This window comes from Hermetia illucens, chromosome 3, assembly GCF_905115235.1.
Source record: "Hermetia illucens chromosome 3, iHerIll2.2.curated.20191125, whole genome shotgun sequence".
NCBI lineage: Eukaryota > Metazoa > Arthropoda > Insecta > Diptera > Stratiomyidae > Hermetia > Hermetia illucens.
In genome coordinates, this window is record NC_051851.1 from 6,240,714 (window position 1) to 6,258,607 (window position 17,894).

Consider the following 17,894-nt stretch of genomic DNA (forward strand, 5'->3'; position numbering starts at 1 on the left):
GTCGGGGTTGGTGCGTCTGCTGAGAGACAATCTCCGCCGCATCAAGGCCATTTCTCCCACCCAACACTCGTCCACACCGGTCTGTGCGCCCAAGGAGCTGGACACTTGTACGCACGTCCTGATCAGGACGGATGCGAAATTGATATTGACTCATTCGTTTCTAGAGAAACATCTGCGTTTGTCCGGTCGGACAGAAAAGGACCATTCAGACTAAAACTATTCATGCTTCTTCCTTTCGAAGACTTTTACTGACCTCATGCTATCTTCACGCTGTAATAATTAAAATAAAACGCCCAACTATTTTCATATCAATATATTACATTTAAATGAACGAATCAACAACACTTACAATAATTTAAAACTGAAATTATAAAAGTTAATTCGACTTAGGACTAATCTTTTGACTTTTTCTCTATACAAAAAAGGTTAAAAACATTTCACTTGTATGGTCTGCTCCGTAACGTATCTATCCGTGTGTAAATTAAAGTCAAGAAAAAAGAGAAAAAAAAAAGAAACAGTTTCACATATATTCAGACTCACGACGCGTACACCCTAAAATGTCCTTACACGTAACTCATATATTGTTCTCTGCACATGAACCAAATCTACTCGGGGTCGAGTCATCTCCATGCAACGCTTAATTTAAAATTCATTACAAAGTTGACTACGGTCCACTCCCCATTCACAGCGTAACCTATTTCGCTACTAAATTTCCTTAGACACGCTCCTCCTCCTCAACTATACCTCGCTCGCTCTCAATTTCCACTAAATACTAGAGTTTCCTTTACTTACTTGTGGTTTGTCGGTTTATTTTTTTGGATTTTTTCGAGTTTCTTTTAAGTAAAAACCATTTTTTGTCACTGCACTGTCCTCAGTGATGGAAAATTTGATAAGGCCAAAAAAGTTTTGTTCAATATTTTACAGTTTTCGCTTTTTCCTAAATTTCTTCCTACGTTTTTTTTGTATTATAGTTTCTCTGTCTTAAAATTTCTTTTGTAGAATTACTATTTACACATGCCAGTGGGCGGGGGTCCGCCCAGCAACGGAGGCGGTTGATTTGTTTCGACGATATTTTGAATGCTCGCGATGAACATCTTTAGCCGTGTGCCTTTGGCAGGCACTGGAAGGCGTGGCTTCCGGCATGCAGGGCACACGGCAAACTCCTCCTCTTTTGAATAGATTTTTTGTTTGTTTGAAACCATTTCGGCTGCAGTTGAACGCGACTGGTAACGTTTGCGATACTCGCGACCACGCCACGGACTTTGACGTGCCATAACACCCTCCTTACAGTTTTGGATTATCGAACATGGGCCCCCTCGTAACCAGAATGTCACCGTACGACTTATCTTGCGATATTTCCAGCGCCCGGAATTTTTTAAGCACCAGCAGGGAGTAGAATTTTTGTGCCGCCTGGAAAAAGATGAGGATTCACTTGAGAACTGAAACTGTGGCTAAACAATCGAGACGGATCTTAGGGGTCCGAACTTAAAGATAACTACATTCGACTAGTCCCCCAGGCGAAAACTACGCTAAACAACTAACAATGAAAATAGAAATCCAGCACTGACCTGCTTGCGATTATTTTTGTAAGTCATCTCACTCAGGTAAATCGGGTCCTTCTTATTCAGCCGACTTCGCACAGCGACAAACATCTGAGCCGCCCTCTTGTTAAGGACACGTTCTTCGAACTGCTCGTCCGTCTCATTCTCTTGCTGCTCCTCACCAGGTTGCTGGAAACACAAAAACAAATGTTACTCCCCAAAAAGTCCTATGAAATCAAGACCAATCCACAACTTACCGGTTGTCCCACCGATTGTGGGAACTCGTACTCCTCAGCCCAATCATTGGCGATCTCCGCCGATGTGTCAGCACCTTTAGCCGAGCCAAAGTCGGCGTGTTGTTCCTCAAATGATGGCATTTCTTCGTGTGACGCACCATTTTGCTCCGCCTCATTCAATATCGACGTGACTTGGTCAGCAGGCAAATTTGGTATCGACTCAATGTGCTCCATGTACGGATGTTGCGGTGTGATGCCACCGTGATGTGCAACAATACCTGCGTGATGTGGAGTCATGCCACCGTGATGCGGGGTCATACCGCCATGATGTGGTGTCATACCGCCATGGTGTGGTGTCATGCCACCATGATGCGGCGTCATGCCACCATGCTGTAATCCGGCAGGCGTCAGACCAGTGTGATGGAAATCATCATGGATGTCCAGCTCTTGCGGATGCGGTAAACCGGGCAGGAGAGGTGTCATCGGGTCCGATGGTCTCATGGGGAATTGTCCTGGACTTCGCAGAGGTTCAAAACCAGGAGTTTGAGGTGGTGGCATTAGAGAATCATCCGGAGCAACCCCGCCCATATCCAGCGACAGTGCTGACACGTGACTTTGGTCTTCACGAATTGGTTCGGGCTCTGGAATGACTGGTGTTTCCAGGGCTTGTTCAACAATGGCAGGAAGCTTCCGTTTGCGACCGCGCCGATTAGTGGCGGTCGTTGGAGATTCGTGTTCTTGCGCTTGTTCAAGCGCCAACACATCACTTGGCCCGAGGACCGAGAAGTCTTCCACACCGAAGGCACGAGACGACAAATGTCTTTGATAATTCTGAAACCATAACAAATTCACAATGAATAAGCTTCACTTCCCGCGTGGACTCCACTACTCACCTTGAAGAGGAATCTAGCAGGTATATCTCTCGAAGGCAGCGCAAACAGCTTTTCAACACCTCCCGTCTCCTTCCAATACATCAACCTGCAAATAAAAATGTAATATTAATACGAAGCCCGGGTATTTCTACCAAATTCAACGCGATTCACCACCTCTTTGTTGGCGGCGCTAGATCAAGCGTCGTCACGATATCCGAGGTATTGGCCAACTGAGATTTCATTTCTTCACCCGAAATATTCTTCACTTCATCAACAATCAGTTTCCGTTTCCGTTTCGCTTTCGTCACACCCTTATATGCCGATGCATCGACAGGCGCCAATGCGAAACTTTCCTCCTCATTGTGTATGAGGGTAGTTTGGTCTGCCACCGCTGCAGCGTCTTCTTCTTTCTCTTCAAGCGGGGCTTGGGCATCGATACCGTGCGGTGACATTGGTGGCATCGCTGACGGTGCCCGAAAGCGTTCACTACTAGCGCCAGCTTGATCTAAGGCCGATGGTGGACGCGATCCTGTGTCACTGTGCATTGGGGAGACACCGCCATCATCGAAATGTCCGAGATCGGCATCGGAATCCTCGTCGGCTGCTTGAAGTGCAGCTGCATCAGGTTGAGCGGGTTCTTCTGCCGCCGGTTCACCGAAAATATCACCTTCGAATAGACCAACGGCTGTTGCTGAAAAATTTAAATTGTCAAGTTAATGTGGGGCTACTTCCAATCGTTATACTAAAGGAAACAATTTTAAATAACTGAATTACGGCTCCACACACCCGGTCGAGCCACTATTTTTTTGTTTTTTTTTTTTTTCACCAATTTAGCTCGGGTGTTGATCGGGTAAACTCGTGCGAATGCCCGTTCATTGAATTTCCAGGATCTAGCGCGGACCTATGCGTCGGTTAAAAGGGCATGTTAAATTTTGTATGATGACACGTGTATGAAGTGCTCAAAGGACCCCCCCCCCCCTTTCCAGAGCCTGACTACCATACCATGTATACAAGCTTAAATCCGCGGTTTGCTCACAGATGGCGTCAGTGGACGTATCAAGCTGCTATGAGCACGCCATATTATCTCCTGTTTTGAGTATGACATCTGTCAACAATTATCAGTCCATATCATCAGCAATTTCATGCAAAAACTCTACTTTATTGCTTCAATTTGAAGAAATCAGCCGCTGAATCGCATCGAATGCTTGTGGAGGCCTACGGCGACAATGCTCTATCGGAAACAATGTGCCGAGACTGGTTCTGTCGATTCAAAGATGGCGATTTCAATCTGAGCGACAAGCGTGAAAATCGGCCCATGAAAGTTAAGAACCACGAATTGGAGGCTCTTTTGGGCGAGGACGATACTCAAACCCAGAAAATGTTCACCAAGCAATTAGGTGTTTCTCACCAATGCGTCTACGTGCAACGGGTAAGGTTGAAAAGGTCGGAAAATGGGTGCCGCATGAATTGAACGATGGGCAGTTGGAGCGGCGCCAAAACACACGGGAAATCTTCCTTGCCAGACACAAAAGAAAGATGTCTATGCATTGGATTGTGACTGACGACAAAAAGTGGATTTATTTACAGAATTCTAAAGGAAAAAAATCCTGGGCCCACCAGCGACATTTTTCCAAGGCTGAATCACTTCGGACGGAAGACGATGCTATGCGCGTGGTGGGATCAGCGGGATATTGTCTATTATGAACTGTTGAAACCTGGTGAAACTGTCGATGCCCACCGTTATCACCAACAACTCATCAAATTGCATCGAGCTCGGAATGAAAAAACGACCGGAATATCAGCAGACATGAAAAACTGAATTTTCTCCATGATAATGCTCCGTCGCATACGTCGAAAAAAGTTCGGCAGAGATGGAAAAAATGTGTAGATAGCAAGGGCCAGGGACGGATTTAAGCTTGTACACCTGGTAAAAGCAAGCATGTGTCGACGGAATACTTCCATGGAGCTTCAATAATTGCGGATGGATCTTTACGATCAATTTCACCATCTTTTTTGGTTTCTGCGATAGCTCCTCCCCTCTTGGTGGTCTCCAGTCGCTTAGGATCATCGCCAATTCTTATTTGTCGTTACAAATGATTACAAAATGCTTCCAACGCGCATTGAGTGGAGTTTAGTTCTGCCAATTGACGAGCAGTTCGTCAAACGGTCCTTGGTCTGTCGGGTTAAGCCCGTGGAAATTTGCGGCGCGAATCGGTTTCTTTCCAACGGAAGAACAGGTTTGAGGTACATAATCTCAATTTGTGATGTTTTTCTATATTTTTTTGTGGCTCTCCAAGCAACCACACTAGGATCCTTGAATCCTCCAGCAACGATGTTTGTATCCCAATTCAATGACAGTTCCATGAATATGGTATCCTCGAGCAAGCAAGCAAGCCTAATAGGCAGCGTCAATTGAAATGAAATTCCTCAATGCAAGTCAGACTGATCCTCGCCAAAGGTTGCCTCGAAGTAATATGTTTACCAGCAATGTGTATGAGCATCCTTGCCACAAGGCTATCGTCTGTCTCTCAGAAACTGCCTTCAACAATGATTATTTGAAAAATATATTTTCTTTAGCAAGACTGCCGATGTAGTCAGCGCTTTGAATGATTTAAATGCAATTAGATCCACTAATCGTCAACAAAACCTACCTTGAATATGTGGCCACCTTGTAAACGAGAGTTGTTTTATAAATAAGGTCCCAACGCTGGAACTTTGTCGCGAATGAGACTAGGCGAAATCTGCGTTGGATGGGTGGATGGGTTTACAGTCAATTAAGCCCTTGGCGAGTTCGAGTCATAAACGAAAAATGCGAACTTACATTACCGTTCCATTTCACCAACACAACAGATCTAGTCGCTATCTAGCCAGCAAGAATCACGATGAATGATGGCTCGGAAATCCAAAAAACCATCAACACATAGCCTCGCTTCTTTGGCCGCTCCCTACCTTTTTCCATCCACTGCGGATTTTGCTTGCGGGTTTCAGGATTCTACTCATATAATCAAATTCGCCATCTCCATCTCCAGTGGCTACCCGACAAATCCAACCTCGCCCGTTGCTCTAAATTCGGAACAACAAACCCTCGCAAATCGATTTCGGGTCATCATGATCGGTTACGCCATTTTATTTTATCAAAGGCCTGATCTGGATATAATCGCGAATAAATTCTCGTTAGCGCGAATTACATGACCATATCATCGAAGACAGCTATCTTGCAATTTTTCCACGATCGGATATCCTCATTTCGGATATGAACAAGGCGTGTCACCCCCCTATTCCATTGCAACTTCTCCGTCTCCATTACCGCGAGGCACCGTTTATTGTCTTTTATAGTCGGGCAACACTCAGAAACATAGAGGGCGAGTGACCGGAAGGACCTTATTGCGGTAAATTTTAGATTTGAGACCTTCGTTGATATGTCGATCACAAAACACTCCAGTTATGGGCCGCCACTTCACCCAGGTTGCGCTAAAGCGTGAAGTAATTTCATAACGCAATTTTCCATTGGCTGATAGCATTGACCCGAGATATTTAAATCGCTCAGTTCCAGGCAGGTCACTGCCATTCATGGGGATCGGAAATCAAGAAATCGGTTTTATTCAGATTCAATCTGAGACCGTGTTCCATGAGGAGATCATTCCATTTTTGGACAAGTAGCATGCTGTGTATGGGGCGCTGGACGTTGAATGTCTCCATGTGACACTGTCCGCAACAAGAACAAAGAGGACTGATGAGAGGTCGCTTCCTGAATAAACACACACAGACACGAAACGGTTTTGATACACCCACTATACTTCGAACTTTACTTTTCGAATCGTGATAGAGCATTAGAACCCAGCGCACGAGTTCCTTTAGTACTAGGCGTTGTAGAGCACACCAGACAAATTCATTTGATCCTCAACGCACTACATTGGTCAGACGCGATCAGCGCACGCAAAGGATCAGCAGCCCCTTCACGCAGATCGTCATCTACCGATTAATGAGCCAATTAAACCTTATTAAAATCGGTTAACTCTCTATTTCTCACACATATTTGTCTCCACGACTACACCCATTAAAATAAAATTTGGTGGACATATCGAAACTATATCCCTCGCATAAATTTGGGTGTAGATTCAGGAGAGACATGCAAAGATGTATTAATTTTTTCCTCCTAATGTACCCTTGTGGGATATCAAATGGAGAGTCCCAATTAGTACTTTCACGTGCAGATCCTAGTTTCGACGTAAATTGAAAAATAGAGAAGTAAAGGACCAAAATACAGGACGAGACAAGACTCTTTTGGTTAATGAGAGAATCCGTCAGTACCTCCCCTCCCCAATACATGCTCTAAGCAGTGCAGAGTGTTGGGTACTGCATCCGATTCATACCTATAAACCGGATGTGGGTAAACCGTGATGTAAACCGTGATGAACGCATGCTTGCATACAGGTTTTTGATGGATCACCTTACATTATGCCTAACTTTGTAACCCTAGAACTCTGGGAGAAGGGCTCCATTCCACACGTAGCGTGAATAATTTTATACTTTGCTTTTCATGTACATGATGTCATTTTATCCCTTGAGCGTTACTATTTCGTGTACTTTATGAAGTTTTCGAATAGAAGAAAAATATTTCTAGACTCAGAGGTATAAAGTACCAAAAAAAAAAAGCTTTCCTTCTTTTACTCAAGTTCAATCGTGAATCAAAAGCAAGTGAGGCCGGCAAAAACATCTCATTTATGATCGAGATGATATTACCGAAAGAACAGCTCAAAGATGGTTTTAACTTTGTAAGTAGAGAAATTTTGGCTTTAACGTCGTGTCACACACCGGATGATCACCAAACTTGGATGAAGACCATCCATGATGATCCTCGTCAAATAACAAGAGAACTCGCCAATATAATCCTTCGTTGGATATCGGTAATTCATGGAGGTCATTTACCACGAACTACTCCCGATAAATCAGACAATTAGTGACGAACTGTTCGCTGATTTCAAGTAGCTATTTGTTTTACATAAAACCTTAAAAAGGAGTGCGTTACTGGCTCTGGAAAACGAAGAGCTGGGGCCCAAAACTGTGACTCAACGAATCCTTTAATCGGGTTATTCAGGTAGAACACTATCTGACTTGGTATGAAAGTACCACAGTTCGAATATGGAAAAGAAAAGGTAGTCCGGCAGAATGTTCAAATTACCGTCCGATCCTATTACTTTCCCACACCATGACGATTTTTGAACGCATTCTTGACAACCACATTTGCGAAATCTTCGAAATAACCATGAATCAAGTCGGATTTATTAAGAACTGCGGAACTACTGACACAATAGGCGCTACGCGATTATTCATGGAGAAACACTTTGAGAAGCTTCGCCCTCTTTACTTTTGATTTCAGGATCTGGAGAATGCGTTTGAACGTATATCACACGAACTCATCAGGTATGCTCTACGGCAACACTTAGTGCCAGAAGAACTCGTGCGCTAGGTTCAATTGCTCTACCACAATCCGAAAAGTTCGAAGTGTGGCGGGTGTATCAAAACTGCTTCGTGTCTCTTAGTGTTCATCCATCATCGTCCGTCCTGTCGATCGCTATTCTGAGTTCTGAGTGTTGGCCGACTATAAAAAGCAATGAACAACGTCTTGCGGTAATATAGACGAAGATGTTGCGTTGGACTAGTGGCATGACACGTTTTGATCAGATCCGAATTTATGATGTCCAGGATCGATATGGGATTGCACCGATTGTGGAAAAACTGCGAGCGAAGTGAGGAAGAAACACAGCATTGTTTTCCTCCCGACTATGGTTGTCCACTATCGATCGCGTTGGATTATCGAAATAAATCCATTCCTTGCCTCCTGTCATGATTTGACGGCGAAAACTTTTTCTATTGCAGTAGTGAAGCAGAATTTCTAATGTGATTTCAGTCAGATGATAGGGTACCCACTTTTCCAATTTCCCAACTTTTTCAGCATCCGATAACCAAAGGGTAACCCCAGAAAATCGAGCTCTTTGACGACCAAAGAAGCTCGTCAAGCACGTAAAGACGAGCTTAGTAATGAGAACGAGTTCTATGAACACACCGGGGGACTTCTATATGGACCTGGAATCGCTGACTAATTGTTGAGAATCATCATCAATGCGCTAATTGTGATGATAATGAGCTGATGTACTAACAGCGAAATGGGAAAAAACAACTCCAATAGAGAATCTATACTGCCCAAAAACTGATCTTAGATTCAATTTTCACGACCCGAATAATGGCAACATTATATCGGGTGAAGTAAAAAGTTCTAATCGCCTTTCGCTAGGCGTATTTGTTCCGAGTCTTATCTCAAACTGTGGGCATCGGATAGGATTATGATAAAAGGCGAATGAAAGATGAGACTACATCTCAAATCAAGTCCCTTTGCTGTTTTGTGTTTGCTGAAACCAATTGTGTCGCAGCATTCCAAAATGGACATAGAAATATCAATACATCCTTCAATACCACCAAGACCAAGGTGGAGAACCGGAGCACGCCGCCGTGAAAACTTATGTAGAGGATTGCGGGGTCCTAAGCCCGCATCCACTTGATGTCGGACCGGGCCAAATGGTGAGCAACTTACTCCCTCTTTTTTTGGTCCACGGACCCCTCGTTTAGGGCATAGCGCACAAACTAAAGAATATAAGGCGAAGACGGCTTTACGGTTTCTTACCAGAGCAGAGGCAAATCGTCAGACGCTGCCTCACCTCTGCCCTTAGAGCAGCGTGACCGATGCGGATATCAGATGTTAAGTGCTCCTTTCTATAATTCCCAGAACAAAACATGACTACGAATTATATTAAGCGTAAATCCGCCCATACTTTGGACCAAAGCACTTGTGTCTGAAGTCGTCATTCTATCCCATTTCAACTTCGAACTGAATACGAAACTGGAGCAGTCTTTTCTCTAGGAGATAAGGTCTTCGAAGCCATCTGAGTTGAAATCACTGATCCTAACGGAGCACAGTGACAATGGTCCCTTACAAAACCTCATTCATTTTTTTTTAGGAATTTGGGAACCCTAAGTCCGCATTCACTTGATGTCGGACCGGACCAAAAGAATAGGAGCAAGTTACTCTCCATTTGATCCGGTCCGGCATCAAGTGGATGCAGACTTAGGACTCCCAAATTCCTAAAAAAAAAGTGAATGAGGGCTCTGGCCAAGCTTTGGCCCAAACTACGGGCAGATTTACGTTTAATATAATCCGTCATGTTTGGTTCTGCGAAATATATTGGATTGGGAAAAAATTAATGTATTTGTGATCGAATTTTAATGCTTTATTTAATATTCTTAGAATTATCAGAAGTCAAATATGCGCCGTTTTGTTCGCAAACTTGTTGCCATTTAGAAAGCAAGTCCATTATCCCCCTCTTATAACCCTCCCTCCTTATTTACAAAAACTCAGCTTCGCGAAATGAGGTAATTGGCTGAGCAAGATCGAAATCACTCTGGCTGCGACGACTCCCGGAGGGCACCCAGGCGGTTCTCGCGTGCGTCTCCGGTTCTTTGGAGACGCTGGCGGCTGCGGTCGATAAGGTGCACAAAGTGCACGCGCGTCCAACAATAGCGGCCGTTCAGCAGCCTTTTGACGAAATTGGGGAGCTGAAGCGTAAAATAGCCGCGCTAGTGGTTCGGGCGCCAGGTTGCGAGTTCGCATGCGGTCTTCTCCTCGAAAAGGACGATCGGGTAGCAAGTCGTCAGGATAACCTTCGGACCGAAATATTTGTTGGTACCATCACAGATTCGGCGAGAAAGCTACCAAACGTACAATCCCGTGTAAATTCGCGTCTAGCTCAAAAAACTAGGTTCGCGGGGGTCCTGACGACGGCCACCCAGAACGCAGCGCCACGGCGCCTAACAATTTACAACCCTCTCGGCGGGCGCAGCTATCTCATAGATACTAGTGCGGAGGTTTCGGTTCTTCCCGTACCCCAGCACCATCGACTATTTCCTCAACCTCTGAAACTAGCAGCGGCAAATTCCTCCCATATCAACACCTACGAGTATAGGCAAGCGGACGTAAGTCTTCGCTTGCGTAGGACGTTTTCGTGGCGATTCATCTTGGAGGATGTCAGCTTCCCCATTTTAGGCGCAAACTTCTTGTGTCACTATGGGTTGCTGGTGGACTTGCAAAACAAGTCTCTTATAGATGCCACGACCAACCTTAATTCGTCGGGCCAAATGGCATCTCACCCAGGTTACAATCTTTCCGTACTTTTAGAAGACATTACCGACTCTCGTGTTCGGGCACTTCTTCAAAAGTTCAGCCAGATTACTACCGAGTGTAGTCTCCCTAAACCAGTGAAGCACCACATTATCACTACAGGTTCCCCGATCTTCTCGAAGGTGCGTCCTCTACCACCCCAGAAGCTGGCTATTGCACAGAAACAGTTCGAACCACTTATGCAACAGGGTATCTGCAGGCCCTCAAACAGTTGTTGGTCTTCCTCACTGCATATGGTCCCTAAGCCAAACGACGTGGGGATTACAGAAGGCTAAATGCACAGAATGTTCCTGACCGATATCCATTCCACTCATCCACGACTTTGCGCATCACCTCTCGAATTGCCGCATCTTTTCGACCTTGGACTTAGCCAAGGCTTATCATCAAATTCCTGTAGCTCCAGAAGACACCAAAGACGGCAATATGCACACCTTTGGATTCTTCGAGTTCACCCGGATGACTTTCGGATTGTGCAATGTGGCGCAAACCTTTCAAAGGTTCATCCTCTTGGTCCTGCGAAACCTCAACTTCTGTTTCGTCTATTTGGATGATGTTTTGGTCGCTTCTTCCTCAGAGTCTGAGGACTTAGCCCATCTCGAGTGCATTTTTCAACGTCTCCTTGAGGCCGGGTTAGTCCTAAACGTTGAGAAATGCAAGTTCCTCCAAACACTGGTGAGATTCCTCGGCCACTTCATTTCCTCTGACGGAATACAGTCCGACCCAGACAAGGTGCAAGCGATCTCAAACTTCCCACGTACGAAAACCGTGAAGGATTTGCGGAGGTTCTTGGACATGCTAAACTTCTATCGACGTTTCCTGTCCAAGGCCGCCCAAAACCAGTCCGTTTTGAACGCGTACTTGTCTGGCCCCAAAACAAAAGACACACGAGAGATTGTGTGATCTGAAGAGGCTGACCACGCGTTTGATAAATCCCGACAGCAACTGGCTGATGCTACACTGTTGGCATTTCCCTATGATGAGATGCACCCCTAGCCGTTTTTGTTGATGCCTCTGAACCAAGTCTGGCAGCCGCTGAGCTTCTTCTCCAGACAGTTAAACCCCGCTCAAAGGAACTACAGCACTTACGATCGATAACTGCTCGCCGCGTATTTGAGCATTAAGTACTTCCGTTTCTCCCTTGAAGGCAGGCCGTTCACAGTGTTCACGGACCATAAGCCTCTCACGTATGCTTTGAAACAAAAGCCCGATAGAGCGTTCCCTCGTCAGCTCCGTCACCTGAGCTTTATAAGCCACTTTACGTCAGACAGCCAGCACGTGTCCGGCAAGGACAACATAGTTGCTAACGCTTTGTCACGTGTCTCCGAGATTAACATCCCCGCCGTATTCGACTTCTCGGCTATTGCCGAGGCGCAGGAAGATGACGCAGTATTTCAGAGCCTCCAATCCAACCCCAAATACAAATTTCGGGAGTTGCCCATCTTCTGCTCGAACCTCTCTCTCTGCTGTGAAGACTAGGAAAAGGGACCCCGGCCACCTTTCGCAAGGAAGTGTTCCACGCGGTCCACGACTTAACGCATCCAGGCATCAGAACAAATCGGCTAGTCACCGAGAAATACTTCTGGCCCTCCATGAACAAGGATGTCAACTCCTGGGCCAGAGAGTTCATCGCATGCCAGAAGTGTAAAGTCAACAGGCATGTAAAGAAGGAGGTGGGCTCATTCCCCCGCTCTACCAAGCGATTCCACACTATACACCTTGGCATAGTAGGACATTTCCGAGACTCGCACGGTTACAAATATTGCCTTACAATCATGGACAGGTTTACGCGGTGGCCTGAGGCAATACCTCTGAAGGACATTACGGCGCAGTCTTGTGCCGAAGTCCTCTGTCGAGAGTGGATCCCTCGCTTTGGCGTCCCTACAGTGGTCATCACTGACCACGGAATGCAATTTGAGTCCACCCTTTTCTCGGAGTTAGGCAAACTCCTGGGGTTTAAACGCCAGCGGACTACTGCATACCACCCGCAATCCAATGGGATGCTAGAACGTTGGCACCGGACGCTGGAAGCCGCCATTGTGGCACGCGACGATCCGTCCTGGACTCAAGTGTTGCCTCTCGTCCTGCTCGGCCTACGAACAACCCGCCGAGAGGAATTTGCTGCCAGCCCCGCGGAGCTGGTTTACGGAGAGAACCCAAGGCTCCCAAGTGATCCGGTCTTCGACAAGAGATCGCGTCTCACAGATTCGGGATTTGCTCCGCCTGCTGAAAGACAACCTGCGCCACATGAAAGCCACAAATCCCGCATGACACTCGTCCGCACCTGCCTGCGCGCCCAGGAAGCTAGACAGGTGTACGCGCGTCCTGGTCAAGACGGATGCTGTCCGGGAGCCGCTCCAGCCTCCATACAAAGGCCCGTACCGTGTTCTCGAGCGTGGAGAGCATTTCTTCCAGCTCGAGATCGGGAGACAGAGAAGGCTGGTTCCTTATACAGGCTGAAGCCCGTTTGCGCCCCAAAACAACGTCGCGTTCTCGCTTCGCCGTATGATGGGAAACGCAGTTCTAAAGTCGGTTCTAGGTTTCACCTGAGGGCGGAGGGGCTAGCCAAATTTTTTACCAATAGGGACGGGGATTCCTTCAACTGCAGAATCTTTAAAATTGGAAAGGAAAGAAGAAACTCTGAACTTCTTGCTTCATCCAATATATCAGTATCCATCCCTCCCTCTCAGCTAGATCCTTAGCCCAAAAGGGACCCATCAAAATTTATCTGAATCTAAACCAATCAACAGTAAAGTGAGGAAAGACTTACTTCCAAACTCCTCCCCGAAGCCGTCGTCTGCTATCCGCAGCGCACTCAGATCGTCATCTCGCGAGGTTCCTGGAATCGCTCCTTTCGCCCGGTCAATGTCCTTCTGCTCTTCAGCGAAAAGATTTTCCTAATCAGAGGAAACAAAGTTAATTTCACCCTAGTCAAGTAGAGCGACAGAAACTTACATCAATATTTGGGTCCACTCCGCCGTCGCGCATCAAATCAGGTGTGTCCTCATCGAACGCCAGGTCCCCGAAACCGTCGTCGTGTATCGACATAGGCATGCTCCCGTAGTCCTCCCGCATTGTGATCTCGTCCGCCCGTGACTGGTTGATGGAGAACTGCGCCTCGATGTCGACATCGTTCAACTCGGGCAAGGCTGTATCGAAGTCGTGGAAGACCTCGGGCAGGGTGATCGCGTTCACGGCAGCCTCGCGATGCTCCTCTGGTAAATCCACCATCCCCGGCCGGAATGCCATCTAAAATTCAAGCAAAACGAACAGAATTAGGATCGGAATTCAGAGCGATACCAACGCTAAATCCCTACCTTGATCTTGACGAACGCCTCATTGCAGTCAGCGAGCAGATACTTGGCTTTCCGCGAGTAGATCCGCACCACTCCCAGCAACAGATGCCCGGACGTCCGGAGCGCCAGCTTCACCTTGGGCTGCATGATGCCGTCCACCGACTGCTCGATGTTCGTCTCAAAGACGTGCGCCTTTGTCAGCTTCTTGTCCCAATGCGCCGCCAGCCAGATCCGGGCCAGCGGGCCCTTCTTGGCCAGCACAATGTGCGCGTAAAACATTGTCCGCTTTTCTGTGTTTTGTTTACACACACGAAACTCAAAGTCTTAATTTTCACTCTCTTCGCTTTTATTCCCGCTTCTACGCACTCCTCCTCACATTGTCCGTCCGCACCATGAAAACGGCGCGCACAAATTCACTATTTTGTTAGTCCGTCCAGCGCGGCCATTGTTTTCGCTCGTCAATTTCGGAAGTCTCACTTTTTATGACGCCTCGTCGCACTCTCCGCCGCCCGACTCCCTGTATCACCCACAAACTCACCGCAAGGAACAAAAACCGAAATGAACTCAATTTTCAGGATAATTCCGAGCGGGTGCATTGCTTTTCAGCGAATCGCAACCGATTCCGCCACGTTCAACAACTCTCCGGGCCTCGGGCGTTTGTTTTTGCACTTTTCTTGCCGTGGCGTTGGATTGGCGCCCAAATCACACGACCGCACTCGGAAATTCACTTCACACCGTCAATTGGACGATTTCGCGAAGCCACTCTGCCAGCAATCGATCGAGCGAACTCCGGCGAACACTTTCGCACTATTTTCAACTAAATCTTCACAGGTAATTTCACAAATTCGCAAATTAGAGCTCCTGCTGGCTTGGAAAACACTTCGCGGGACGTGTGATGAACTTTTTCTGTCTTTCAAAATGGCGGCGCGTTCATCTTCGCTTTGATGATGCGGGCAAATGTGTGTGGAGTGTGTTTACGGGATGGTGAGGTTGTGTGTAGGTCACGTAGCGTTTGTGTGAAAGCGTCACTCGAGGGCAATGTATGGTTGCAGTGTTGAATAATAGATGTCGTTGATGCTGCCCGTTATATTTGAAATGTAATAACTTTAAAGTAATCCCTGAATGTGTCCTGTAAGGAGTTCGCTTGTGTCCGCCGAAGCGTATGGTTCGATCTGACGATTGCTCTCGACTGTGTTCTGATCGGGCTCGATATTCAATTATTGTTTGATTAACGGTTTATTTAACGGTAAAAGAGTGACAATTAGAGTTTTAATAACCGTGGCTTCGCGTTAACAAAATGAAGCCGGCACAAGTCTCGCGCCGCAAGTGCGGAACTCATCCTTACTCGAGGGACACAAAACCACAGCGTATAAAGGACGCGGAACCAGCTTACACTGCCGCCGCCCATGGATTGGGCAACTCTAATATCTCCACACAACTGCTCCATCCGGCCGACAAGACCATTACGGCCGAAGAAATGATAAGTGACAACTGCCCCGTCATAACTGTCGACGACGACCAGAGCTTCCCTCCTGGGGACCAGCCCGACGCTCGGACTGGTGAAGAAAACTACTGCGTTAACTACATCCAAGGATTCCAAGATGAATTCAAACTTGCTTCAGGCAAGTCTGTTTTCAAACGAAAACAAACAGACTCGGGCATCTAGGACAACGAGGCTCCAGCGAGCAAAAATCGATTTTATCTCCTCTCTGACAACGAACATCGCCCCGAAGCGACGCACGCACGTCCCGGAACTTCGAAATCCACTGACTCGGCCATTCCACCGTTAATTAAAGATAAGAATAGAATTAGCTTTCTCCCCCCGATTTTCTTGTATGAATTGACTGCCAGGGCACTGGGCCTTGTAATCAAAAACATAGACAAAAATGCCACATTTGAAATTACCAACCTATCGGCCGACAGGCTCAAAGTCCGGCTCACTTGTCCCAATATCCATAGGAAACTAATACATTTAATTAAGATCACCAAATTGGAAGGACATTCCTTCACACTGAAGGAGGAGAGGAAGCCAACCCTCATCCTCAGAGGAATCTCCTCCCATGAGTTCACTCCCGAAGACGTGGCTTCGGAAAACAAGGAGCTAACGCAGATCACACCTGCCCGAGTAACTAAGCTTTCCACCCCGTGGTCACGAGCCAATGACACTAATCTGAGCCTCTTCCATGTGACTTTCAACACTGACGCAGAGGCCAATATAGTCACAAAAAAATACCCTCTTGCATCAACGGATTAGCTAGGAGAAGCCCCGAAAAGGGGAAGTCACCCAATATTTCAATTGCCAACAATTTGGCCACGTATCGGCAAACTGCGGATACAACCCCAGATGCGTAAAGTGCGCCCACACGCCTCCAGGGATTGCCCCCGAAAAGGAGTCGGCAGCACCACTAAAATGGGCAAACTGTGGCCAATTGGGTCACCCTGCCAACTTCTCTAAGTGCCCCCCGCAGACTGGAATTTATCCAGCGCAAAGAAAGAGCAAAAAGCATCCCGCACTCTCGATCTGCTTCCCCACCTTGACAGACCCTCGCCTGCTCGTGTCTCGCAGCCTAACACTCTGCCTCATGCCAACTGGACCGCCCCTCCCTCACTGACCCCGTCTTTTGCCGCAGTGCCCAGGGGTCAAGCAAGACCCGAAACCCTTAGCCCTTTATCGCCTGCACATTCTTTCATTCCAAGAGGCTCCTTCATGGAAGCGACGTCTCTATTCAATATGTCTTTCTCTTCGCTGTGGAGCACAATTTCCGACTTCTATCACAACTATCTCCGTCTCCCCCCTAAAGACAAACCCGAAGCGTACCTACAATTCCTCTTCAAATTGCTAGACAACCAAAATGAAGGTGCTCACACCCAACACTAATTCGCTCATTTCTAATGACAAACGTTTCGCTCTACACAAGCTCTTAGAGGATTCCAATCCTAATCTCGTTCTCCTAAACGAAACCAGACTGGGGGAAGCCCCCAACGTAAAACTCCTGGTTACAGTACTTTCCGCAACGACGCGAGCAGAGGCACAGCCATACTAGTCAAAACGGAACTAAGGGCAAATAGTATCCCATCGACTGCACTGGCGTCAAACTGCCTGTTAACAGTAGTCAGACTTCCTGTCAGGAGTGGTGGCGCCCTCCGAGTCCTAATCGGCTCTCTCTACTTCCCGGGTGGCACAGGTCGTCACCTCACTCCCACTTTGGACGAACTCTGGGAAATCGCGAGCAGTTTCGACGCCTTCAACCTCAACGCCAGGCACGTATCTTGGGGCGACTCAGTCAACAACGAAAACGGCAAAGTGCTCTTCGATTGGTTCCAGTCCGGTCCATTCCTAAGCGCGGACATCATTACACGGGAGTGCCATCCTTTCCTCGTGGATCCTCTTTCCTAGACGGCTTTATAATCTCGTCCAATCTCTCAGCATGTGTCACTAGCTGCTCACTCGGACCATCATGCCCTCAGCCTCTCTCTACATCTACGGCAAATTCTCCCTTCACTCCACCATCCGCACAAATGCAGATCTTTCAATCTGACAAACTGGGATGATTTCCAACGCGACTTAGACAACATGCTGGGGCCCTCCCCTGGACAAATCGCGCATCCACTCTAATGTTGAGTTAGATACATACATCCGGAAAGTGAACTCTGCTTTCGAAACTACAATCGACAAACACGCCCCAGTTAAAGAACCTGGTTACTACAAATACAGGTGC

At 47.0% G+C, this 17,894-nt stretch overlaps 1 protein-coding gene across 2 annotated transcripts; it reads right to left on the minus strand.

Moving 5' to 3' along the window:
- Positions 1-298: 298 nt before the first annotated feature.
- On the minus strand, positions 299-15,111 carry LOC119650670 (double-strand-break repair protein rad21 homolog). Of its 2 annotated transcripts, none has more exons than XM_038053620.1 (8): positions 14,197-15,111; positions 13,835-14,128; positions 13,650-13,776; positions 2,821-3,340; positions 2,671-2,755; positions 1,799-2,608; positions 1,569-1,730; positions 299-1,410 (listed from the first exon to the last, which is right to left on the minus strand). In XM_038053620.1, exons 1-8 carry the CDS (start codon positions 14,452-14,454, stop codon positions 1,285-1,287), a joined length of 2,382 nt encoding a protein of 793 aa, XP_037909548.1. In that variant the 5' UTR covers positions 14,455-15,111; the 3' UTR covers positions 299-1,284. The 2 variants fall into 2 exon arrangements, with proteins under 2 accessions (XP_037909548.1, XP_037909549.1); XM_038053621.1 differs by having other exon boundaries at positions 1,270-1,410; positions 2,824-3,340; positions 14,197-15,110.
- Between the last annotated feature and the right edge of the window lie 2,783 nt (positions 15,112-17,894).